Source organism: Buteo buteo, chromosome 19, assembly GCF_964188355.1.
Source record: "Buteo buteo chromosome 19, bButBut1.hap1.1, whole genome shotgun sequence".
Classification (NCBI taxonomy): Eukaryota; Metazoa; Chordata; class Aves; order Accipitriformes; family Accipitridae; genus Buteo; species Buteo buteo.
The window spans coordinates 28,345,391-28,373,123 of NC_134189.1; the positions used below are offsets into that span (position 1 = coordinate 28,345,391).

The 27,733-nt window shown below is 46.7% G+C and overlaps 1 protein-coding gene across 3 annotated transcripts in view; it reads right to left on the reverse strand.

Moving 5' to 3' along the window:
• PARVB (parvin beta) overlaps positions 1-26,361 on the reverse strand; it is a 68,589-nt gene extending 42,228 nt beyond the window's left edge. The window contains exons 1-2 of one of the 3 annotated variants that reach the window (XM_075051835.1): positions 26,071-26,361; positions 1,526-1,615 (exon numbers count right to left, since the gene is read on the reverse strand). In XM_075051835.1, coding sequence (XP_074907936.1) covers positions 1,526-1,615; positions 26,071-26,185 — 205 coding nt within the window. In that variant the 5' untranslated portion in view covers positions 26,186-26,361. Of the gene's footprint in view, positions 1-1,525; positions 1,616-4,231; positions 4,387-11,509; positions 11,617-26,070 lie in introns of those variants that run through there. The other 2 variants (XM_075051837.1, XM_075051836.1) reach the window with 2 other exon arrangements.
• Between the last annotated feature and the right edge of the window lie 1,372 nt (positions 26,362-27,733).

Sequence of the window (27,733 nt, forward strand, 5' to 3'; positions counted from 1 at the left end):
AAGACAGACTATACCATCTAACTGGCTACCTTAGACTTCACCCAGATGTTTGGGTTCAGTATTTTCCAAAGCCCCTTATCTTTATTAAAAAAATAAGACCCTGCTATCTGAACATACTTGACAAATTTCCACAAACCTTAGAAAAAACATGAATTCTTTGGCTGCTTTCCCCCCCCACCCCGTTCCTTTACTTCCTCCTTACTGCCTAGGATGAGTCAGGCAGTCTAGTCGTAAGGAAATGACACTCACTACACACCCAAAATACTGCTAACTGAAACCCCAAACAAGATTTGACCCATAATGGTATACGATTCACCACAGAACTTTGCTTAAGATTCACCAGTGGTCATGTCTTTGCATGACAGGCCTTCAGGAGTGGTTCTGCATCTTCTAAATTCATACTCTCCTTTAGTGGTACCCAGAAGAAATCGCTGGAGACACTCCTGATCCATACATATACACAGAGCAATCAATGCTTTGCCCACGTCTCAGAAGAACAGTACTTTGCATTTCCTACTACTCTTCTAATCAGAAAATCTAAATGACTAACCCTTTTTTGTTTTAATTTACTGTTTTATTATTTGTCTCCATGACAGCTTGCTTCAGCTAATTCCATAGACTAAGAGACATATGGCCAGGAAAGAAAAAAGTGGTTTATTCCAACAAGTTTTAAACACTTTAGCTGTTAAATTATGCTGTTGCTCTTGTAGGGATTCGGCGGGGGGGGGGGGGGTGGCCACGGGAACGGAATGGAGAGAACAGAAATTTGAATATTTACCTTCTTTCTAGAAAGCATTGCTTGTTTTACATACTTCTATCCTTATCACATTTAATTACTATTTTCAGCAGCCTAAATGCTCATCTGTTCATTCAGCATCAGGTCCCATTTTGCTCTACTGTCACTTGCAAAGTGGCAGCAGTAACCCAAGGAGGAACATGGCATCCAGTACTTAACAACAGTGTAATATGTACGTTGAGACAAGGCAGTCTGAGGGTTCCACAGGAACCACAACACACAATTCTGCTACAGGCTTTTTGTGGGTTGGTCTTCTGGCACTTCAGTTCCCCATCTATACATATATAGAGAGAAGATACCACTTCCTTACCAAAGAAGGATGTCTAAGATGCACTTGGCCAATGAGTTAAGGGAACTGAAGTAAATCTTAAGCAGACAAATTCAGCAGTATTTTCCATCTAATTCTTTGCAAACCTCAACTTTCCATCTACTTCCAGGTTGATCGCAGAAGAACTCAAGTTCTCTGCCAATTCATTGAACAAGTCCATTTTCCCGTAAACTACCTAGTTTAAGTGTATCTGCATAGATGGCACTGCTCTTTAAACTCCATTTTAGCCCTTCTAATTTCTAGTCTACATGTGACATGCAACAGTTTTCAATTCTCATGCCTAATTCTCTCAGTTTCAACTGAGCAATCTACATTCAACAGTAAAGCAATGCATATGGGGGTCACAGGGGCCACCTTCATTAATAATCGCTTAGTCAAGGTCTGTAGCATGAATACTTTACCTAATAGTGTGTCTTCTGGATGGATGTCCACAGTGCTTGGGTTCATTGGTGCATTGATAGCATTTTTACCTTCTTCTTGGAGGTCACTCACTGAATAGAGGAAAAAAACAGAAAGAAAGACTGTAATAAATGCAAAGTTTGCAGATATGTAGGGGTTAAAGAGGGTATTCATAATAAGAGAAAACATCTGGTAGATCTTTTTCAAAACAGGCCCATAGTTTATGCAATTAAGAACTGCAGCCGCAGTGGAAAGTAAAATCAAATAACATCCTTTTATAGCTTCTTATTAGACTGAGCCACCACACAACTGGCTGAAAATATTTTGCAAGAAACCCAACTTTGTGGTAAGAGCAACCTCAGGATGCTTGCTTCTCCAGAAGGAAGGGGTGTGAGCTTTGTCTGCAGGACGGCCCAGATCTAGAGCAGACAGCAAACTGTAAAAGCAAACTCATTTTCTGATAGCACAACCACCATTCATCACCACCTTTTCCAGCTGCAGAACACCAGGAACTGCAACTTGCTACTGGCCTTATTAAAAGCCTCAGAGAATCCCAGGGAGACCTACTAAATAAAGATGAAAAAGTATTTATTTCTAGCATTGCCACCAGCTAAAAATAGATGTAGCATGATCTGGTGAACACAAATCTGGGATTTGTGATTTCAAGCTCTTGTCCAAAACCTACAACTCTCATTTGGGAAAGTCAGTAAAGTAACCTTCATCAATAAAATGGATATTAAAATACTTCCCTACGTCCTGGGAGGAACTGAACTAGAGGACAAGTACTGAATAGTTCTTTAGTATCTTCACAGAGCTTGACAGTAAGAAAAGCACTAGCAATGCTATAACACTTTTACTCTCCAAGGCACATCTCCCCCCAAACTCAGATAACGACTATTTATTATAAGCCAAGCTATTGAAATACATGGACTTGAAATAGGAGATACAAAGACACCGTGACAGGCCCATCTATTCAGTGACAGTTCTGTGTTAGCATGGGCTAAGATAATTTGTGGCAGCACTTGTGGTATTGCAGTCTCCTTTGGGAGGTGTCCAAGTCCCATACTCTTTTCAGAGAAAAGCAAGGACTTCCAAATAAGTAAGGTCTGCTAGACAAACTTTTCTGGGGAAAGAAAAGGAGGAACAGTTAGCTAATAGTCACAGTATCCCAACAAGCACTTCCTTCAAGAACAGTCACTATTCCCCTTTCCCACTGGAAAATCAAACCACAGGCTAATCATTTGCATGCAGTCTGCAAAGGTTACAAAATCCTGCAGCAGCGCTTGCTTTTTTTCTGCTTGACAGAAGGGGAAAACACAGAGATGCTACTGCCCCAGAGGAGGACAGGGAAGAAGAATACACTACAATCCCCACTCCTTCTCCCACAGATACTTGAAACAGGTTCTTAAAACAAGTTACCACATTTCTTAATTGCAGTTCCAAGATGCTAGTTAATTCTGGTTCACAGCATGATATTGAACATGACTAAAATACTCAGTTACAAAATGCTGTTCTTATGTTCTGCAAGCAACAAATACCAGTCTCATATTTTGAGACCTTAAGGCTTATGAACCATGTTAAAGCAGCTGGTTAGAGCTGACACGGTACAAAGCCTGGGGGTAGGGGGGCTGCCAGCAGTAAGCACGGCTTGCTTTCTGTATCGTGTACCTTCTGCAAAGGGAAGGGAAGGAACAGCATTCTCGACTGCAAACAGAACACAATGTCTGCAGGCTGAGATTTAACCTCCTGAATGAAAACTGTTATTAAAGAAACTCTTAATTACCCCTTTTCTGCACTCATTCTCATTTTCTTGGAAAACTCTTCAAGCAAAAGTCAGGGAGCTAAGAGGTCTCATGCAACAGACCAAACCAGGTCTAACAGCATGCCTTACCCAGCCCCATTTGCATTACGCCCAACTAGAGCTTTCTCACCCGAGCAGCGCCTACATTGTGATGCCAATAGGAATACAGCCACCAGGAGGCACAAGAAAAATCGTGTGGAAACTGGACATTACAAGTAATATTTTAAAAACCCTGCTAGGACTGTAAATGCCCAAATTCCACTTAAATCAGACTCTTTTTGGAAGTACCAGCCTTGTTTCTAGATGTAACTCTCTTTTCATTATTATAGCATTGCTGTCATTCTGGGAAAGCCAAGCGTTCAATAAGGTCAGGGCATTGCTGTTCCTAATGCTCTGCAAATGCAGAAGAGAGCTGCTTAGTTCCTTTGGGCAGTGAATACATGGTACTGTCTTCAGTGTATGCTATATAAACAAAATACTGCATACATTTCAAGCCAGAATACTTTTAAATGCAGCTAAACTAGTTTTATTCCCAAAAGTTCAATTAAGATAACATACTTGCTCTTTTTTTTTAATATAAAAATGATCTCCACTCTTCCTAACGAAAATACCTTGTTTCTGACCACTTTACTAAACTGAAAGAAAACATAATACAAATGTATGTACTAAGCCCCCATCTCTCACGACACAAAGAGCCACATAAAACCCTTACACTTGGCTTCAGACCCGCTGCAGCTGGGTCTGCAAAACATCCTCTCCTACCACTACCAGCAAAGCACGGCTATGTCAGCAGAGGGTCTCCCAAAGCCTGCTGCCCAGGGAGAGCCCTGCTTACCGAGAGGCCGTACACCAGTTCCTAGGCAGACAGCTTAGGAGAGATTCTTGCTACAAATGTAGTGTTTCTTACCTCCTTTTTTGCGCCTCTTACACAGGAGCCCCGCCATCCCAGCCCCAGCAGCACAAACAGGTCGCAGATGAACCGCGTGGGCCGTCCGAATGCTGAAGGAGCAGCAGCAACTGGATAAGGGGCTGCCACCTCGGGACTGCCAAACCTACGTTAATTCGGGCACGGGAACACGGGAGGAGGCACTAAGATAGCCTCCCAGCTGCTAGGTGAGGGGGGGCCGGGAGGGAGGACACAGCACTTGGCCCTGGACTCCCAGCCAGGAATCTCTCCCTATCCTTGCCGCTTCTGCGGATAGCCAAGTGCCTCCCTTGGGCTGCTGCTGGCTGCCTAAGAGCAGGCATCTCAAAGATGGCATTTTCTCGGCAAGGATCGTCCTGAGAAAGTTATCTCCACCCTCTGGGCAAAGCACGGTCGGGCTCCCCACCGTGACATCTTGCCCCAGGAACACAGACATCCACAGAGCAACAGCCAGCACGCAAAGAAGCAATTGTGCTCAGGAACATAAATTTGTGAGGTTGCAACACCTGCTGCACTCCAGAACCCTTTCACGCTGCACTTGAACAAATGCTGAGGACTTTTTCCCCGCTTGCTGCCCCCAGTATTCACTTATCACTGCTGAGCAAAGAAACAGAAGCAGGAAAAGGAAACCGAGCCACAACACTGGGAAAAAACAGAGAGCCCACAAACGACCAAGTGGAGACAGTTAAAATAATCATCAGGATGGAGCAACAGGTACATTTCTGAGAAGAACCTGATAGATGTTTTAATGCAAATTTACAACAAAGAACAGCTTTCAGCCCATGCTTTCACAAACCCAAAGGTACTGTAAAAGATTATGGATATTAATCAATTGGCACATGCCAACCTCCTTGACTTTGTATCAGCAACACTGGCTTTGCTGTAAGATTTATATGAGATCCTTATGTCGAACGAGCCATCCATACAAGAGGGTGTTTTACTGGTAGAGCAGAGCTGCCCCTGTACAACAGGTTATAGTCATGGTAGGTGCCACATGAGGTATTACTGCTCCTTGCCTGCTCTCCACCTGCCCATTCACAGATCCCCTTCTTTTCTCCTCCCCTTCCCTTCCCCAGAGGAAACACCTTCCCCTGTTGTGTTGGCATAGTTCTTTGTAAACGAGATCTGTGTAAAACATCTTTCTCTAAAGCCTGATCGCTATAATTTCATAGATCGGTCAGAGGAAACCTGCGGCAGGGGAAGACAGGAAGGGGTAGGAAATTGAGTACAGCTGGAGTATTATCACTCAGTCCAGGCTGATCCCCAGCAGAACCTCTCCTGTATCTGTTGCCCCCGGCCGGTTTGTTTGCTCCTGCTGGCACGCCATGCCACGCCGGGGCAGAGGTCTCCCTCACGCGTGCCAGCAGCACTCGTACGAGCAGCCCCAGCACCCAGGGAATGTTCTCCTGCCCACGAAAAGAGTTTGCCCCCACCATGACCCAAAACACAGGCTCTGCTAAATGGTTAGACCCTTAACATAAAACTTGCCAATGGTCTAAATGACTCAGCTGTGAACTTACACAGGACAAGTCAGGTGTTACTACAGGCACAGAAAGATGATGCCTTGGGAAGGTATCTGGCAGAATTAGTCATGATTTCTCCCAGATGTCTGCTGTAGCCTTCCTCCCTTCCAGCTAGAGATCTCCTCTCTGAGCAGATCCTCGATTAACAAGCAGCACTAGTCCTCTGAACCACTTTAGTACCCCATCAGCCAGCACTAGCAAAATGCACACCTAACAAGGAACAGGCAAGTTGCCAAGGCATTCAGCAAAAACCCTGAGTATTTCCCTAAACCAGAAATTTAAATTCACCAGTATAAGGTCACTTCTCTACCAGTCCCCAGGAAAGCAGCAAGGGTTCCTGGCAGCCCTCTGATGTTTTAATAATCTCCTGGCAGTGTCAGCAGTCAACATGATTTAGTCACATTGGAAGCTGTGCTGGCCTTTCAAACAAATTAATATAATGAGCGGATCGCATACACACATGCTATACAGCACTGTATCTGTAAGCCAGGCAGGCTGTCTCGGTGCATGGGATTACATGCAAACTGCACTGAACAGGAACAATTAGCTGCAGCAAGTTGGAAGTGCCACCAGAGCTGTCAAGGATTTCTCCTAAGTCAGGAAATGGCCTTTAAAGTCAGCAGGAGGACTATAAAAAGAAGAGATCTCCCCGCTTTCTCCTTTTTATAAGAAACAGCAAGCTGATGTCAACAATTTGATCCTTTCTACCTTCACTCTTAATAATTTTAGTGTAATTTTAGAAGATATCAACAACAGCACAGTTCACCTCTTAAGTCTTTACCATTCACTGCCTTGTTATTAAAAAATTGACCACAAGCCTCTGCCTCTTACAAAACCAGATGGCAAATGCTACTTAATTTTAGCTCCAGTTATTTCTGACTGCAAGGCTGAATCCCACCCTGCAGAAAGCAGCAGCTGTCGTGATGCTAATCATGGGTTTCTGGATACGGTGCTTTCCTTCACATTCAACCAGCACCAAGCTGGCTCTGCAGCGCTGCCTGACCGCAACTTTTACATGATGTACTTTCATCTCATGATTAAACCCTAACTTTGGAAGCTATTAGACTGCTTTGTTACCCTTGGCTCCGTTACAGATTATTTGTTCAAGAAACTTTGTCATCCTCTTTGGTTGGAGCAGCACGCAAACGGGAAACGTGCAACGACCATGGAACTCGAACTGCACGGGAAGCTCTTCCTGCCCCCAATGTCTTACTGCTTCCCAAGTTTCCTTGCTCTTCCCAGAGACAAAACCATGACCAGCTGCACTTTTTCAGACAGTGACTCACCTGCCTGCAACTCATATCCTAAGAGTTCAGATAATCACGCGCAAAACAGAAAGTCCATATTCAAGACCATCTCTACGCCATCCAGACCAGTGACCTGACCCTCATTCACTCACACCTCAGGCGAGACGTGACCACAGAACAAATCCCCCTGATGAAGCGGCCAACCCTCACCTAAAAGATCAAAGATCTGCCGGAGCTCCCACTTCCCACAGAAAGTGTCAGACCGGGAGGCAACAGGTCCCTGGCGGGTAAAGACCCTGCAGTGTCTGTCTCTTAACCTGCTCCTCTATTTGCCTATTATGGACCAACACGTGCAGCCGTGCACATGCAGAATTTCCACCTGATACCTAAAATTCTTTCACAAAAAGTCATCTTCCAAACTGCAAGCCTTCTAGGAACATTTAAAAAAAATAAAGTTTTACAAAAACTGGCATTTTCCAAGAAAAACTGTTGTATTGAAAGATTTCAAAACCAGCCCCAAGCAACGCATGCTGATAAACTGTGACTCGACAAACCACACACACAACTCACCAGTCTGCTACTGCATTACTAATCGCTTAACATTTACAAAAGGCTCTGAGATCTTTTGATAGAGACTGCAAGAGAAAGAGAAAGCCTCCATTAATTATAATAGAGCATTAATAATCCTAGGCAGATCAAAGGCAAAGACTTGATCAAATCCACATAAAGGCACTGTTGGTAATAAAGGAAATTATTTATATGCCTCAGTAGGCAGACAAGGCACTTACAACAGCCAGGCTCTGTCACTTAAAGACCTAAAAAAAGGGAAAAGTAAAACTAAAGGCAACTTTTAGGAAAGGGCTGTAATAATGCTTTTGGTTTAGTTACAAAGAGCAGGCCACGGTTGCTTATATGGATGTGTTAAACTTACGCAGACGAGTGGTCTATTCTGTGACTGCCAGAACAAAGGTCTCCCCTTTATTTTTGCCAGGGGTAAAATATGTATCTAGCATGGTAGCAGCATATTCAATACTTGAGCCAGCTGGAAACATTTATGAGAAGCTGGGGCTTTGTTTTGTTCATGAGGGTGAAATACTGCTTTCAGATTTTTGCCCATGAAAATTCTTATCTTTCTGTTGAGTTGTGGGGTGAAAAAAGAATCTGCATTTTTTTGGTGGGTGACACCTGTTGCCCATGAAAATTCTTATCTTTCTGTTGTGGGGTGAAAAAAGAATCTGCATTTTTTGGTGGGTGACACCTGTGTTGAGATAGCCAATACTTAGTGGTTACAGCTCTCCTGGCCAAGCTGTGCACATGTACCAGCCCTCCTGAAGAGATGAAGGGTGCACCGAGGCAGAACAAAAACAGGCAGAGATGCAGCAGCTCAGGAGAGAGGAGCACTAAACGACTGCAGTGGCTGCAAGCGGCTTTCAGCATCGCCAGCGCTGGCAACTGAACACCAAATCAAACAAAATGAGACTCTGTAATTACTAAGCAGACAGATCTTTAGCCAGTTACGTGGCCCACTTTAATTCAGCAAGAAAGCAAGGAAGCCGAATCCTGCAAAAAGCAAGCTGCTGTGTGCTGAACCAGTTTTCTGCGCCAGCTCCCCGCAGGGCCCTGCGAGTGCCGCGCTGGTGTTGCGAGGAGAAAGGAGGATTCTGTCCTCACCCACTGCCACGCTGGGCAGCCTTACCTGAGTCTGTCAGCCACGGACAACACCACAGCCAGGAAAGCAGGACTGACTACCCCTGCTGTCACACTGCTGGAATAACTGAACAGATAGATCCCCCCTCCGGCATTAACCTGGCTCTGATAGCAACTGACAAAGCCAGAGCTGACCTGCAGCTGCCTGGGCATAAAGTGACAAAAGCCACGGTGAGCCCACAGTACCAGCACAGAGCCATCGTCTTTAACATTCAGGTCTTCTTTCCAGCAGTCACACTAATCCCATTCAAGCTACCAAAAGGACCAGACCAGATTTCATCTCCATTTAGCTCCCCAGTTGTTTTAGTCTCCTTCTGCTCAGCTCATGCAACAGGTCTAACACCCACTTGGTAAATACTTAACTAGTAATCCTTCAAAATAGGTTCTGCAAAGCAGAAAAGCGAGAAGCAGACTCTGATGGAAGCATACAGAGAGCTATGGAACTAAAACAAAAAGTCAAACTTGGGATTCATCATTTTGCTCTAAGTCCCTGTTTCTCATTTCTTTCATTATTGTCTTAAGCCATAGTTATGTAGCTGTTTTCATCAGGCAAGCACTCATGCTGTCAGCAAAGGGGCACTCCAGACTTTGCCTCCATCCCTAGCTGCCACTCACCCCTTCCCTTTTGCTGGCACGAGTGATTGCAGAAGCCACATTATGGCACAGAGTGAGGACACTGTGCCTGAAAACTAATCAGATAAGAAAGGAAAAAAATATAAAGTCAATTTGCACTGTGTAGACACGCAAACATTAATGCTGGCCAAAAAAAAACCAAACAAAAAAACTCCAACCAGCAGAAATAAGAGTGTGAACAAGAGTGGTGTTTATAAAGTTACACCTACAAAGGGGAGGTTTTCAAGTATAAAAAAAGCCACCCAATAGGATACTGAGCGGACATACCAACCTACTGGCCTAGTCAGCTCTGCTTCAGTCTCCCTGCATTGACCTTACAAAGGCAATCCCACAGTTTTGAAAATCGCACATTTTTTAATCACCTTTCCTCATGCCTGAGAGGTGTAAGTATATGTTTTAGCAGCTCCCAGCAAATGGTTCTGACATTTTGTCCTCCCTGCCCAAAACAGAACACTCCCCTTCGTGCAAATGAGCAAGGAGAGGTCAACAAGCTGCATTTGTCACTTGTCATGTGCTGCAGTATTCTCAGGATGCAGGCTGGCTGTTACAGCTCAGTGTTGCTTAGACCCTGTGTGAGCTCTGAGGTCTGGAACCAGCACCAGGCTGGGACCAGGACCCCACAACTTATCCATTCATTTCATGGATGTGAGATTTTTCTCCCCCATTTCCTGCCTCTTGCACTAGTTTTTGCACAGCCTTATTAATAAATGGGAAAATGTTTCAGGTAAAGAGAGGGTCCCAAGCCAAGCGTGTATTTATTTGTAAGGCAAAAATAAAATACTCTCTAAAGTATCTACCACTTACCCAGCTCTCCTAAGCACTAACATAATACACCCCAAAGCTATGCAGCTTCTACACTCCAGGACATGAACTGGGCACACCTTTGGCACTTGCTTTGTCCTGAACTTGAAAACAGATTGCTTCAATCCCAGAGTTTTTTGACAGGGAAAAGCCAGTCTGCTGCCTCAAACATCACAGGCAGTAACTGCAGCTTGAGAGGACCCTAAAAGCAACTAGGGAAAGCTACACTCCTCGCTCTGCACACAAGTTCTACCTGAAAATGGAGAAAACACACTTTCTCAGCCTCCCCAGTTACAATTCCATCACAACATACAAAAGGTCGTTTCTTCCCACGAAGCAATGGTGAAGGATTATGTTCTCCCAAGCATACCGCATGAGCACCAGGACAACTTCCACCTGAAAGAAGGATGTGGAGTCAAATCTGCCTGATGAGAACAGAGGGAAAGAAAAACTCTGGTAGGAAAAGGAAAGGATTGAAGGAGACTTCTGGCCTGTATCTGCCCCCAGTAGAAAACCTGCAAGGCACTTTAAATTACTGCCACCAATTCTCCATGAAATACTGTATTCTACTATATAGTGCATAGTATTCTCCAAGGTTTCTGTGTACTCCTACAACGAAAGCTGATGGGCACAAGCAGGTAGGGAACAGCATGTTCACAGTCTAGGAACTCAGTCTGAGATCCCCAACAAAGTAGGCTGATTTCTGCAAGGTGCCAAGTACCAACAAGACTCCTTTAACCAAAAGCAACTCCAGAAACCAGAATCAAGTCACTACTTAAAGTATCCATGTTTGATGGGTCCAGACAAAGCAAATCATCAAGGGAAAGGCTCGCAGAAGCTGTCAGAAGCAGAGCTAATAGCATTTCTCTGGAATAGAGGTGCCTAGTCCCTTCACTCAATTCTTGTCTTCCGCATCATGAAGAAATCTGGGAGAAAACAGCACTCCAGTTTATTGCCTCCTACAAGCTGTATCTCTGATCCCACATACAAATCTAACTGCGAAAACTTTATCAAGCAGAACACTCAGCATCATAAAAGTCACTACTGTGGCTCGTGATAACACATTTTACAACTGAGCTGGTTTCCATCCCTACACCAACTTCCCTCCACCTCCTTCTCATGGTTTGACACTTCATTTGTAAGTACCCAAATGAAATCCCCTTAGTTAACTGCCCAAGCAGTTTTACCTGCTTCAGCTTACTGCTTTCCCCATACCCTTTGCCCCCTTTCCAAAGGCATGAGAAGGTTAAGCACCATCACCAAAAGCAGTCTACTGTGCAAATATGAAAACATTTGATGTTGCTTGTTCTTCTGAACATGTCAATAGAAGTACAGAGTAACAGACTCACTTCTGAAGGCGGTGATGGCAGGTGAGCACAAGAAGTAACAGAAGGGCACCGTCTTCTCCAGCTGGTAGTACAGAGCTCAACGAACAGACTTCATGCAAATGGAAAGGAGGCTACAGCTATGACTTGCAATTCAAAAACAGAAACTTTTTTGCTTGTGCAACATGATTCTACAGGAAGAATAAGCTGAGATAAATGATCCTGCAAACCACAAAAAGTGTACATGCCTAATTGCTGGAGTTGCCCAAACGTCACCCAGAAAGACAAGGAAAACCCTGAAAAACACTCATATATAGCAACTTTATTTGCAACACACATGTTGTGGGTTGCTAGTAAATACTAGTTTTCAGTTCAACAGTGCACAGGACCAGTGGAGGGACAGGCAGTGCTCCAGACTAGAAGCTTTAACCTAAACAGTCAACACAGTTTTCAGAGTCCCATATACTGAGGTTGCTCATGCCCAGCTCTACCTTTCCTGTGTCCTACCTGCATCCAGGGCAGTAAAGGAGTGTACTGAAAATGAACTGAAATATCTCACTATACAAGCAGACGCTGCAAAATACAAATAAGTTTTCTCAATGGTTTCCAGACAAGTCATATGTGGAAAATTATTTTACTTGTTGCTTTGAGCACCAGAGGAGCCTGCCAAGACAAGCACTTCAGTGATAAGCACTACAGACCTCACAGTAAAAGGAAGTCTGGAACTCAGAGCCCACGGTCAGATAAAAGCCCATCCACAAAGGGAGGGTCCAGTGAAGACAAAGGCTGCCATAAAAGCATGCAGGTGTTTAACGCTGCCACGTTTAAGTAAGAAATAGACAACACCATGTCCTAACGGAGCTGCTGAAGACCAGGTAGAAAGAGTGGAGCCCAGGCCTCCAACTGCCATTCCAGTCCAGTCTCCCAAACACAGCCCTCAAGGGATAGCAAAATGCAATCATGAAACAACAGCCAGCCCAAGAATCAGAGTCCAAAGCACAAGAAAATGTCACATTTCACCAAGTATCAAAAAGACTTGCAGCTGTTGTTATTTGTTTACTTAGTCAGCACACCAACTTTCACAGGATTTGCAGTTCTAGCTTTCTGTGGTCTCTTTTAAAGCCTTTGTGCTGTTAATACCAGGTCCTATGAGCTAGACAAGATGGCGTTTCAATGGGGCTAGACGTCTTAAAGACTTTCAAGCTCAGCTACTGGTCAGTCCCAAAATAGCTTTCTAACTACACAGCCTCTCCGACTCACCCTCGCTAAAGAAGCAGCCAGAGCAGCAGCCCAGTGGAAACCATGCTTTCCTCCTCACTAAAAGGTTAGACAGGCAAAAAAGACAGGGGGAAAAAAAAAAATTACTTTTACTAGTACCTCAGTGCAAAACCAGTAAAAGGACCCCAATGAGAAGCACAGTTCCACTGCACACCCTTGTATTCACATGCTCATAAATCATCAATCCACAGACTTCATGCCATTTAAGAAATGTCCTTACTCCAGCCTTTGAAGGGTCTAAGCTGCCAGGGAGCTGCATAGTATGATTGGATAATTCAGGGTGGAAAGGACCCAAGGAGGTCTCTAGCTGAACCTCCTCCTCAAAGCAGGGTCAGCTCTGAGATCAGGCCACGTTGCTCAGGCTTTATCGTGTCACATCTTAAAACCTCCAAGAATGGAAGCTGCACAAACTCTGTAGGCATCCTGTCCCACCGCTTCACAGCGCCCAGCATGAAAAGGTTTCTCCCTTTGTCCAGACTGAACCTCATTCATTTCAGTTTATACCTGTTGTGTCTCTCCTCTGCTATGCACAACGGTGAAGAACCTGGCTCCGTCCTCTCAATAATCTCCTCACAGCTATCAGCAGACTGCTTATTAAAGATCTCCCTGAAGCAGTCTCTTCCATAGGCTGAACAAGCCCAGCTCCCTCAGCTCTCCTCACAGAGAGAGGTGGCCCACTGCTGAAGGGGCTCCACTTTAGCCAGGTCTTTCCCATATTGAGGAGCCCCAAACCGGACACAGTCTATCAGCTGGGATCTAAGGAGTGCTAAGTAGAGGGGGATAATCACTTTGCTCCACGCACTGGCTGTGCTCCTGTTAATACACCCCAGGATATTGTTGGTTTTCTTCACAGCAGTGGCATGCTGCTGGCCCGTGGTCAGCTCGCTGCCCACCACGGCCCCCAGGGCCTTTCCAGCAGAGCTGCCCCCAGGCAGGCAGTCTCCAGCCTGTATCATCGCAGGGGGCTCTTCTTTCCCGAGTCCAGGACTTTTCACTTGTTCTTGTTGGATGTCAGAAGGTTTCTGTCGGCCCGTTTCTCCCGCCTGTCTACGTCTCCCTGAGCGGCAGCCCTGCCCTCGAGTGTATCTGCTGGTCGCCCACTCTGGTGTCATCTGCAAACTGCACGAGCGTGCGCTCCATCACCTCCTCCAGGTCGGTGGTGAAGATGTTAAACAGGACACATCCCAGGACGGAACACGAGACAAACAGATCACACAACAGGGGCAGTGCCACAGGCAGCCACGAGGATCTTTTCCCGCCTCTTCTTGCACGGGGATCAGTTACTCTATTTTCACTCTTCCAATGTAATAGATATGAAATCTTTCACACTCCCAATACGGCTCCACAGAATCATATGGCCAGCTGTGCTGCGACACACCAAATTAACTCAGCCTTCCTGGAACAACAGTGCCCATCTCCTGTGCATTCAGTACAAAAGCGGAATTCCCCAGCTCAGACAGTTTCAAAGTAATTGTGTTTGCATTCTTGGAGAAACCTCTTAGGAACCACTAGATCAACAGCACATTTGTTTAGCAAATGAAGGAACTCAGTGAGGATGCCTTCTACCAAGATTCTGGGTGGTATGGCATCTGCACGTAATGCTATTCATGGGAAGAAAAGTCACTCACTAAAAATTACAATTTGTTTTACCAGTTTGTCCACAGAAAAGAAAATACATATGTGTTCCCGGTTGGTTAAAGAACTGACAAAGAAAGGCTTTTTACCAGGTGCTGAACTAGCTTGGAAAATGTTGGTACCTGTGATCTGTTTGTTAACATGTAAATGACAGGAATTAAGGGATCAGAAATATACAGTTGCAAAGAGTATAAAACAAACACCTTAAATGTCAGAGTCATGGCTTGGTCAAGCATAGCTCCCTAGCCTTCTCATTGCTCTTACTACTGGTGTCAGCAGAGCAACAGCCACCACAGTTTAGTTTTTTAAGCTAAATGATACGAAGCTAAATGATACTGAGGATCCAACATAATGATTTAAACTATGGCCCCTCACTGTGTTAATGCAGCTACAGCTGCAGTGCTGTAGTAACAGTGAGCATTTTCAAGACACCGGTCTAATTAAGCACATCATAAGTGGTCAAGCGGGAAACTATTAGTCTGAATCTGTGTGAGCAGTCAGAGGAAAAGCTCACAAGCACACAGTTATCCCGGACACATCATGGAAACAAATATATACCTTTCTCCTTCAACCATACAGCAGAGGGTGGATACTAAGGCCAGTGCCTCTTCCCTTCCCATTACCAACTGTCTCTCTCCCTGATGAGGGACCCGCAAAAAAAACAGCTCCACAGAATCACAGAAATTTTGATTGGAAGGACCTGCCAAGGTCCACCTTGGAGCTGGACTACTGCCACATTAGACGAGGCCAGTCATGACTGCTTCTCCCCTTCCACATGCAAAAAAAACCCCTATCAGTTTGCATGGCAAACAGCATCAGATCTGCTATACAGGCAACAGATCTGGTTTGCTCCTGGCACAGCAGGACCACTTGGAGCATGACATCCTGCACCCAGTTCAAATCCAGTTTCCCAATGCTAGGGCTCCATTATACATGCTTATTTAATTACCTAATTAGAGAGTCAAGATCCCTGCCAGACCAAATTCAGTACAGATCGAGGATATATGTATAGTGTTACCATTCTTGCAGCCTGCCTAATTTTCCAATGGAACCAATTCACTGTAACAATACTGGGAGCCACACACAGGGAAGAAGGCAAACAGCAATCCTGAGGGACAATTTTATAAACCTGTTCTTGAGAAGGAATATTAAGCAGAAAATGCAAGCCTGGATGGCCTGGTACTTTCTCCTATTCTACCATTTCTGAAGAAAATCCTGTCCATTTTGCAAAGCCTCAAAATCCATCTGCTGGACTAGACAAGCCAGAGAGCAAACAACACTATTCTATTTTAAAATGACAGAAGTGTCTGCATCTGTTTAATAACACACATGCATACATCTGCCAAACAGACCTAGTGAAAGACACTTTCTGAGGATTACACGTTTTTCTATTTAAAGGCAGTAAAAAAGACACCGTGCCTCTATAGAGACATCAGAATAGCTCTCCTCCTCATCCAGCTCTCACAGTCTCCTTCCTTACTCCGAATAGGTTGTGTATGCAACCATCTCAGCTAATTAAAAATTAGCAATAAGGCCATATGGCAGCTATAATGGAAAATCCTATTTCTTTTTTCAGTGGATTTCACTATGGTACAACCACTTAATGAAAGAAGTACTAAAGAAGGAACTGGAATTCCAAGAGCCAGAACAGCTTGCTTGTTTTATAACCAAAATGCAGCATACATTGAAAAGAGATTTTGTAAGAGTATATGATCGCCAGGCAGGTCTCAGGGATTATAAAGAAGCCTTTTTTAACTTGGAGAAACAGTCACTGAGAGGCAAAACTGAATTCCCAAAGATCCTGTTGCTCACCACTAGCAAGGCTAAAAGCAGAATCCCATCCCGTGGCCTCCCCTCTTCAGCCTAAGGGCTCTGGAGAGGGGTCTGCAGCGGGTGCATGGATACAAATCATGTGTACAGGATTTATAATTAGAAGCTTCGTTGTGCGGATATATGTTCCTCCACGAGGAAGTGACAGTGATTTAAGGGCCCAAAGAGTAAGGAGCCACTGCTCTCGGCCAGTACACGCTGCCAGGTGTGCATGTTCTCTCCACATCTGGTTTTCAGAGCAAGACTTAACTGGATTCAAATTACAAAACCCTGAAACCACATATGTTAGTCATAATACTTTTCCAACTAAACTAGACATACACAACAGAAGGCACGAATTTTGGGTTACAGCTTTCTACTTGGCCAACAGAAGAGTACAAATTAGGAAGTCTATACCTGAGCAGAATATGCTTCACCCTGGAGAGATCTCTTGGCCACTGACCTATTAGCTGTGCAACACAGAGGTTCCTGTTCCCACTTCCGCTCCATGCTCAGCCCACCCGCAAAGATAAACAGGGGTCACTGTCACCCACGCAAGAACTGCTGGTGTAGACCCCCGCCCAGGCCCTCCTGCGATGGTGGGGATGGCACGCACCACCACCGAGCAGCCTGTCCTGCAGCAGAGGTCCCAGGATCCAGCACTCCTCCTGAGGGCAGCCTGGAAAAGCCCCCTGAAAAGCAGGGCTCTCCCACTGCTCACCCTGCCCCTTCTTCCCTTCCACTTCCCTCCTCCTCACCACAACACATGCCACACTTCCCAAACCGCCCACCCCTCAGCCCAGGGTGAGAGGTACCAATGCAGTCTACGACAATGACCAGAGGCAGGTACACCGCAGCCCCCGGGACGGCATGTAAAGCAAGGGCCAGTCCATATATGCCATGTAGACCCTGGGGAAAACCTGCCACAGACGTGTATACTTTGCAAGTTAGAGTAGACAACTCTGACAACTGCATCGGTTGATTCTGCTGTGCCCTGAGGAAAAAAACTAAGCTTCATCAGTGACAATGCACATATATAACACATCTCACCAAGCAGGCAGAGGACGTACAAGGGAGGGGATAAGCAACGACCAAAGTCACCATGCAGAAGAGCTCAATTAGAGGGCTGTGCAGAGTAAAGCATGTGGACATCATGACAGCTGACCAGAACAGAGCCCATGCCATCAGTCATGTCCAGACACTGGCACAGGTCAGATCTTTGGAGCCATCTGGATGACTTTCAAGTAGGCGGCTTCTGCAACAAAATACCCAGATCACGTTAGTTCAAAGAACCTGGGGGTTTGCTGAAGTCATGATTCCTATAGCGAGCAGAGGTCAGCACAAGGAGAAGCCTTTGGGAAACAAGGCTTCCCTTCCTTCTTTCTCGCTAGCATCCAGGTCTCCTGAAACAACTGTGAGGAGCTTGAGGGCTAGCCCTTAGCCTGCTGCTGCAGTGAAGACCTTGCCCCACCTGCATAAGAACATGGACAGACTGAAAACACTGAAAAGGCAACAAGACTCCAGGGTAAAGAAGGCACACACAGAGCCTCCTGCATTACCAGCAGGAGCAAGGGTGACAAGGATCACAAACAGATGATGTTATAGGTGAGGCAGAAAAGTCCTCCTCCTTATGAGTCCTCCTCCTTATGATACATATCAGTGTCTCTGTACGGTTGTATGTCCCCATCAAGACATCATGTCTTGACACAAGACACCCTGACACAGACAACCTCCGAGGTGCGTATTTGCAGGCCAAGATTTCTAGTGGTGCCCAAGAGATTTGTGCACTCAACTCTAGGACGAGAGGAAATGGCCTCAAGTTGAGGCAAGGAAGATTTAGGCTAGATATTAGGAAAAATTTTTTAACTGAGAGGGTTGTCAGACATTGGAATAGGCTGCCCAGGGAAGTGGTTGAGTCACCATCCCTGGAGGTATTCAAAAAGCGAGTGGACGGGGTACTTCAGGACATGGTTTAGTGGGCATGGTTGATGGTTGGACTCGATGATCTTGAAGGTCTTTTCCAACCTAAATGATTCTTTGATTCCCTTTGAAAACTAACAGCAATTTGGCATCCAAATCCCTTATGAGCAGCTTTGAACTGGCACTTCCACAGCCACAAACTTTAATCTCCTCAGCTCTGTCCATGACACTTGTATGCACAAGGTACACACACTAAATTTCCTTCCCAGTTGAACAGCAAAGCTGTAGCTGCTGAAACACCAATTCCTGCAACTAGCAGACTCTCCCTTGCACTGGCCTTGCCACAGACCACATATCCCTGGATCCCTTAGCAACAAGTTGTTCTGACATGCTTTCACAATGGAAAGAGCTTGCCAGTTAATCTCCCCAATCTCCTAACATCAAAGTATGATCCAAAGCTCAAAGCAGTGCATTGGAAAACTCCACCAGCTTCATCTGTTTTAGGATCAGCCGGCCTGTAACAGTTCCTGAAGTACATAAAAAGACATTTAGCACTGTTATGCGTAACTATACTAAATCTTCTGGACTCCTGTATTGCCGACGTGCAAATCAGTAGGATGCATTTAGATTAATAAAGGGATCTAAATATCACAACTCTTAAAAACACAAGCACTGAAGTCAATATGATTAATGCATTTATGATAATGCATTGCAGAACACAGCCTGATGTCCCTGCACAGATCCACCAGTGGGACGAAGAATCCCCCCTTCACACCGTCCAGCAGAGAGCATCTGCACAGACCCTGCATGAAGTCGTGACTTGGCCAAGCTCCCCCCATCCATATCAGATCCATGTGCAGCCCTCCACACATCAAAGTCTCACAGGGCTCACCCACACGCTCCTCAGAACAGAAACAGCCCGACGCCAGCTTCTAGAAGTCTCTCCCAAGATGTTAGTATTAATAAATCCTTTAGAAGAAATGAAAATAGGTATCATTGAACAATTGCTTTTAAGTAAGGGTAGACTCTAAGGAGAAAAGGGGTCCCTTTCCAAATCCTTGCATTAGTATTTTTAAGAAATTCCAAATCTAGTTCTGGATAATCGCAAGTGTTGATAACCACCTTGCTAAGGTTTTACAATGAAACATAACAGTGTTCTTATAATGGATCTTATTTTAATGATAGCGACTCTGAAAATAAAACCTTAAAATGGCTGTTTTTCTCAAATAAAAGCAAGTCACTTTCTTCAATCCACTGCTAAAGAGCTACAGAGCTATTTCGCATATCTTGCTGCATCCCATCTGGAAGAAAACTTTCAGCTGTAATTCAAAACTCTATTGTCTCACCAAGAGACTGTGCCTAAAGCTGCATTGGAAGAACCATCCTAGCCTAGCTGCAATTACAGGAGAAAAGCACAGGTTTTATGACACTATTAAAAGGATGATTCCTGTGCATGTAAAGTTCATTTTGGTTGAGACGTTGACACAAACTACATCCACAGCACAGCTTTGCCAGAATAGAACACAGTGTCAGAACCTAAACTGGCACTGCTCTAGCAAGACTGAAACCAGACCTGGTCAGAGGTATGCTTGAGCCCTACAGGAGAAACTCAGCAATTAGACTACACAGGTTCCAACTGGAAATTTAGGTCTCTGTTTAAATTAGTAGTAGAAAGGATAATAAATTGAACCTGAATTTGCATATGTCTGCACAATCTTTCTATGGATATACACACATACCTGGAACAGTATGTAGCTTCAATATAATTATATGCAAATTACTCTCTTAAAAAGCAAGTAATTCTGCTTAACCAGCACCCATCTCATCTTCTGTTTGCGTATTTCAGCAGCAGTAGCCCATTACAATGCACGGACACGCTTCCCCAGCCAAGTATCCTCTCAGACTGCAGGAAATATACTTGTGTGAACCAGGACCACAGAATTAGACCCTACATACTTTGTGTTTGTCTCTCCATCTGGCTAAGAATTCACTGCCACATACATACTATGAGCATGGAAAGTAAGTTAAGATGGGGGTGAGCTCCAACACCAATCTATTGAAAGGAAGAGCCTTAAAAACACATTGAGTATCAGCTCAGGAGACAGTAAGAAGCAACCGGTTGAAATTGATCTCAGATTGCACTTCAAGGATCTGTGAGAGGCAGATTTGGTCATGAAGTTTCTTGTTGGGTGAGAAATACCACAAGACTAGCCAGCATCCTGCAAGTTGCCTGGCACTTCACCACCAGTCAGAAATGCAGACATGCCTCAGGACAAAAGCTAGAGTGCAGTCACCACACCAGCAGCACACCTCCATCCTGAGCTTTCTAGGCACCAGGTGATGCCAATGTCCCAGTTCTTCCACATCAGAGAGGTTAGAGCAATTACTCCACCAGCACCAGTTCATGAAGTAGGATGCATGGGCACAGCCAGCATGAAAAGCAATCTGCAATAGTCAGGAATGGTTGTGACTGGGACAAAACCTGGGCATGAATAATACCACCAACACGAGTGACACCTGCAAGGTGAATGAAGATTGAGTTAAGGATGCCTTACAGCTTTTCGTCTTTTTAGGATCTATTGAACAGGCATCTTTCAACATCATTTTAAAGCTAAATGCATGTTAGAAATCCCAGGCAGCCACTAGGCAGTGACTAAAGCAAACGTGCAGCACACAGAGGCAGAGAAGTTCAATTTTTTGCAGTTTGTCTACACAGATACACCTCTGGAGACCGCATAACAGACAGCATTAAAAAGAGATTTTAACTATTTTCAGTATACCTTATTCAAATGAAAGATGAGATCCATTTTCTAAGCAAGTCCAATTCTCCTATCCTCTTGGGTTCAAGGGGATGCCTTACAGGCCTGAGATGTGCTCATCAATACAAAGGCAACCAAGTAGATCTGGTTTTGAACCTCTTTTCTCTCCAGAGAGCAATTACCCCCACAAGCAGCCCCATCAGTTTCAAAGGAATGACAAAGAAACTGTTTCCTCCAATTTAATTCTGCTGTTGGGCTTATTTCCCCATGTTCTTCTCTCCAGAAAGCCAAAGTGGATCGAGCAGTACGAGCAGTCCCCATCTGAACAATTTGGAGATGGGTTTTAGCATGGGTGGAGCTGTGGGAAATGGACAGATTATGCAGCACCTTTGCCTAAAGATCAGGGCAGGAGAGACAACTCCAGAGATACAGTTTCTTTCCCTGGCTTTGTCACTGGCTTGCCAGATGACCTTGAACAAATCTTCACTTCCTCACCCTCCATCTTTTCTCCCTGCAAAATAGAGGCAACAACTGCCACCTTTCTCTGGGAGAAAAACCTTGTCACCTAGTGAAATATGCACCTACCAAGCTATTTACCAAACTGGTGTGCCTGCAGGCAAATGCAACAGTACACTTTTCACAGCCACACCATCTCACTGTCACACTGAGCCACAGACCACGAGAACAATACTTAAACCTCCCTTGATATGCATAAAACCTTCGTATTATTCAGCTGCTGTTGCAATAATTCTGCCCTCTGCAGCACTGTCACCTCTCCCCTTCTTTCCCCCTCTCCTATTGTTTTCATCAGGCACAATGAATCGCTCTTTTCTGGAGCACTTTCCTCACCCCTATGCCCACCCTCAGTCGTGTCAGTGGGAAACAACACTAAGCAATTAAGTCTGTTGTATTTCTCTCACTGACTCCTCCATATAGGCTATATATACACACACACACACATACACAGATACGATAATAGAAGGTTTATTTAGCCAAACACCTGCTGCCCAGATCTTTCATACAGTGTGTTATGAGGAAAAGAAAACAAAGCTTTGCAAGTAGGCTTGGAGTGAGGCTTGGAGCAAACCCCCTCCTGTATTTCAGTACAAAGACATCACTCTGACCAACAGGAAAGGGGAGGGGTTTTTAAGTTTCATTTAGAGATGGAGAAGAAACACAGCACTATCTAAAACACTATCTTTTACAGGGTCTGAAAAGAAGCTAAGGGATCATCTAGCTTACAAACTGTATCCTGCTATGGGCCCTGCCAGCACCCCAATAGTTTTGTAAGGTATTTAAAGCTGATTTTGGAGCTCGTGAACAGTTGTGGTAAGTTTATTAATCATATCACAGATGTGGCACATCTTGAAAGCCCAACATACACCAAGACAGAGCCGTGTCACAGTAACATGAGGCAAACAGATTTTTACAGATCTCCACATAGCCTAGTTGGGGAGTGGGGGAAGTAAAAACCAAGCGGTCGCACGAGCGCTGGAACTAACACATCCTGCTTTTCTAAGGATGTGTGTCATGACTGATTCAAAGATTAAGAACGCACATCTCCACGCAGTGCTCTCCCCACAGATGGGTCCTTTCTCCAGCCGTGTCCCTGCCACGTGGGCTCTCTAGTAGCGTGTAAGGGTTGATCTCATCTGCAGGTTTTCCTGCTCTGGGACTCCACTAAGGTCTTTCTATACTCACTGGTGACCCATTTTGACACAATCCACAGTCATTTAATAACCCTTAAGATGGGTAGTTTTCTCTCAGGGGCATTTTTAGCCAAACTATGGGTTAAAAATATTCCTGGGAAGGAAGAGGAAGGGAGGAGCCAAACAGACAGTCAGATCACCCACCCTGTACTTCCATAGGAAACCAGGGTAAAAACAGCTTCCCCACAAGCAACAGTGGCTGCTGCTTCTTTTGTCAGGGCTACCTAATAAGTCAGTTCAGCCATAAAAATTCAGAAACATAAATATAAGGTGTAATAGTGTAAAGCAGAGGTTTGAGGTAGAAATTCAAAGGGTTCCTCAAACAGTTAAGCAACCTATAGAATTTGACTTAAAACGTTGACAAATTTGACCTGAGGTCTCAACCCTACCTCACCTGCCGGCACCCACTTAAAAAGCACTATGTCACGCCATACTGCTAAAGCCAAAGCAGCAGCAAAGTTGTTTACATGCTACAGTAAATACTTCGAATACTGCCACAGTGACTATCGCAGCATACCTAGGAACCTTATTTATCCTCCCGTCACAAAGCAAGGGTATGAGCTTACAGTGGCCGACTTGATAAGCCTAATGAACCCTCCTCTCCCAATATAGATTCTCTAAAAATAGACTGCAGCCTGTTATAAAGTAGTTAGCCAAAAAAATATTTAAATTTAGTTGCTTATGGGTTGGTAGCCACACATTATGGTTATTTATGACATAGCTGCCACCCATGATTAAAAATAGAAAATCACGTAAGTAACAAATGAAAACTTTTTCAGTACCATTATAAGGATCTTTGAGCTGTGTGGCTCAGAAGTGATGCACAAAGATGAAAAGGGTTAATATAACTGCATTACAGGTCTTGCACAGACCAGGTTAAAGGTCGTTATATGAATACAGTTGACATGGTGATAGCAGGCCCGTATTTACACTACGGTTCAAAAGACAGGCAGTGAAAGCAAGAAGTATGTATAAAGAGACCTCTGGCTCGCTTGTTTTTCATGCTGTTAGAGGCAGAGAAGGCAAGAATGATTTTTGGTTTCCATTTGCTATTGTGGAGAGTAGTTGTGGAGAGGGTAACATTTACTCTGGGAAGATCACTCTGACCTCTGCTGGTCCCCTCAGAGAAAACCAGCAGAAACCAAAGGGAGGGAGGGAAGAAATCCCTCAAGGGCAGAGCAGTTCCCAAACTCACAGGAAAAGTTGACCACATGGCTCCTATATGGTCTATCAACTCATTCAAGGAACGCCACTCAGGTGAGCTTCCAATTTACTTCTGCTTCACACCCACCAAGATTTAGCTTCTAGCCCTGAAATTTGCTTCTGCGGCCACCCAGGTCCTACTGCAAGCCACAGACCAGCCTCTCTCCCCCCTGGCGCAGACCCCATCCCACCACCTCATCACTGCTTGGCCCTTGGCCCCCTCCAGTTTCACAGCCACGGTCTGGACAGCCGGCATTTGAGCGCTACCCCGCAAAGAAAGTACAAAACGTAAAAGGGTAATAAGCCGTTTCCCCTTTCAACGAAGGGCCTCAGCCGCTGGTAGCACCACAGCGCGTCACACCCAACGGGTGGCTCCACGGGCTCGCAGACAGTCCTTCCTCCCTTCATATTTTCAGACTGGAAGGAATACTCAAACTAAAAGCTGCATCACATGTTTCAGTTTCCTCCCCATCGCACTGACAGAAGCGTGATCGTCATGCTTTACACTACCACAGCAGCAGTTCCCCACTAAGCAGTAACCGAAATGGGCCCTTCCATTGCCAAGACGACCTGCAGCCACAAGAGTAGGCAAAATAACAGGCAAACTCAGCAAAACGAGCGGGTGGCCCCTGCTGAAAGTGGTCGCCTCAAAAACATCACCTAGTGATGCTGAAATTTCTCGTTTAAGAAGGGACGCTGCCAACCTGTTTAAGCTTAGAAGCCACCTTTCAACAAAACACATTCTTTCGGAGCGTGTGGTCGGCATCCCCCGCTGGAGATGAGTTTTCTGCACCATCTTCCTTCAGAAGCAAATAAGATCACCAGGAAGGCATGACTGTTTCTGCTGCTCCTCAGCAGAACCATGTTGAAGAAACTTGAATAGATAATAAAGGAAATACCAGTAAGCCACACCAAGGGCCAACAGAAGGAAAGGGAAGCAATTTCCCTGAGCCAGGTTTTGAGGCCAAATATTTTATTGTTAAATATTAGAAAGCTGCCTTCTACATGTTGCTGGCAATCAATAGACTCAATACGTGTGAAGCATGTGCTCACTCAACAGCCAGCTGAAAGGGGGCTGAAACTCAAATTACGTCCCTACCCTACACCCATCAGACTCTAGAACAAAACCAAGGCCAGTTTTAACCAGCCAGAAAGTGAAAACTGCATTAAACTGTAAGGCAAGAACACCTAGATTTCTTGCTAGGAGACGGCTGCAGTCTGGGCATAATGCGGAGGGAGTTTCTCCGCAGAAGCCAGTATTTGGTCAGTGGGGGAAGCAGAGGATTGAGTACACCATCCTGAGAGGAGACAACGCTCCAGAGAAAGGAACACTTTGCACACACACAGGGCTGGACCATCTTTATCAAAGTCTAGCAGTGAGACGCCGCCTCCCTCTCTACAACAACAACAAAAAAACCAGTCGCGTTGCTCGAGAGCGAGCGGTGCCATCTCCGCGCAGCCACCGGTGCAAGCAGCCTGCTGCGAGGCGGCCTCGTGTGTGTGCCCACGTGCGAAGGCCGTGCCGTGAGGGGGTGCTGAGCCACCCTGACATGGGTGCTGGGAGGCTGAGCCACCCTGACACGGGTGCTGGTCCACGGGGTTTGGGCTGACGGAGCTTCTCCAGGCTCCCCGCACCGAAGGGGAAGGCTAAAGCCCCCCTGCCCGGCCGGCGGCCATGACCCCAATGAACACGCTCGGTGTACCCTGTGAGCGCATCCGTGCAAAATCCGGGCGCTCGAGGGCTAGATGTTTTTGCTGAACGTATCTGGTCACGAAAAACACCCTGGGAAAAGCGTCTGCGCCAACATAAAGCCTACGGATGAAGCGGGCCTGGAACGAAAGGCGGGTGGATTGAGCGGTTGCCTCGTGGCTCCCTCAACTCCGACCAGAAAAAGAAAACGACGCCCGCAGCCTCCCCGCTCACCAGAAGTTTACTGCACAGCAGATAAGCGGGTTCTGGGGCTCCCGTACGAAAAGGGGAGCCGGGCAGCGGGGTGGCGTGAGCGGCCGAGCCCGCGGCCGGCCCTGAGGCGCGTCCGACCAACGGCCGCCCCACAGGGGCGTGTGGCGGGAAGCGCCGGGCGCTGCCGGGCGGAGGAGCCTGCCGGCAGCCGCGGCCGTGCCCCCTCCGCGGGGGCTGGCGGAACAAAGCGGGGTTCTGCCCCGCAGGCTTCCCGCCGACGGACGGGACGGGACGGGACGGGACAAGCCGCTGCCGAGTCGCGCCGGTCGGGCGGACTTTCCTTCCTCCCCTCCGCGCGGGCGAACTCACCCTCCTTGGCTTTCTTCTTCCTCGCCAGGGTCCCGCCTAGCTTGCCCAGGAACGACTCGTCTTTCTTCATCCTGTGGGGCCGCAGCGTCGGGGATCGGACGGGAGCGGCGGACATCGGCTCGGCCGGGGTAGGGGGGTCAGCGGGGAGCCTGCCCGATCCCTGCCCCGCTGAAGCGGCCCGAGGAGCCGAACAAAGCCCGGCAGCGGCCGAATCGCCCGGCCAGCCGCGACCGAGCGGGGAGAGCCGGCAGCGGGAGGCGGTGTGCGGGCTGGGGGGGGTGTGCGAGCCGGAGCCGCACGGAGGGCAAGGGGGAGGGTGGGGGGGCGGGTTGGGAGCCGCTGCCGGCGGCCACAGCGCCCTGCCACGGCCTGGAAGTCCGCGGGAGGCGGGGGCGGGCCGCCGCGCCGAGCCGGCCCCGCCGCCTGAGGCGGCCCCGCGCCCGCTGAGGGGAGTCGCCGGAGGCCAACGCCGGGGCGGCGGGCGGCAGCGAGCGGCGAAGCTTCTTCAGCCGGAGGGAGCCGGGCGGTTCCCTTCGCGGCTGTGCGGCGGCCGGGAAAAGGGGCCGGAGGGGGGGGCCGCGGCTGTGCGTGTGCGGTGACAGACCCACCAGGGTGGGGAGAAAGCGGGTAAAAAGCCTGGCAAAAAAAGGCAAAGCCCCGGGTCCCCTCGCAGCCGGACCAGACCGCGCCACAGGACTGAGGGCAAACTCTGAGCCTGTGCCGTTTGCAGGGCTCCGCTTAGCCGCTTCGTGCTGGCGGCATCCAGGCTTGCCTCCTAATTCTGCAGCCAAGCGCCTCTTCTGCCAGGCTAGCCTGCCTTCTCCTCACGGCGCGTTGCCTGTTAGGTTTGGCATCTCCCTTGTGGTAAAGTTGAGGAGAAGGGGGCCACAGGCTCCCTGTTTGCCGAACTCGGGTGTGCTGAGTTAGGTTTGGCATCTCCCTTGTGGCAAGGTTGAGGAGAAGGGGGCCGCGGGCTCCGTGTTTGCCGGACTCAGGTGTGCTGAGGCCCGCAGGCACCTCCGGGAGGGAAGCCACCTCCCAGGTCCCCAAGCACCGCTGCCACCATCAGCATGGTGTACGCTCACCAAAACAGCCAAAAACGGAAAGTCGGTTTTGATCCCACAGAGAGAATTCTTATTGCTTATCATTTTACAGCACCTGGGAGCGTGATAAGGGCTTTGTGGAATACGCATTAAAAACAGATCCTGAAGAGTTTATAGCGTTAGGCTCTGATCCTGCTAAGTCTTATGCACATACTTAACTTTAAGCCCCCGAAGTGGTCCCATTGACTTTAATGAGACTACTGGGTACCTAAAGTTATGCACATGCCTTTGGCTGTGCTCCCGCAAGCAGTTCCCCCCTGTCAGCAGCCCTTGTCCCAACAAAGAACCGCATTCAAATCAACGTGACTTGGCACAGGATCCACACACCCAGTTTACAGGACAGATTTTCACGCTCGACCTGACACACCACATCCAGAGCATAAGAGAGCAGAGATACTCTTCCCAGTGTGTAGTTTCACAAGACATTTAACCCAAGCTAATCCACTCTGTCATGAAGACCTACTTTTGTCCCTCTCCTCCAGCTGCTTGTTGCTTTTCTACAGGCACTTAGGCAACTAATCAAAAAAAAACCCCAGCCAACAAACCAAAACCAAAATCAC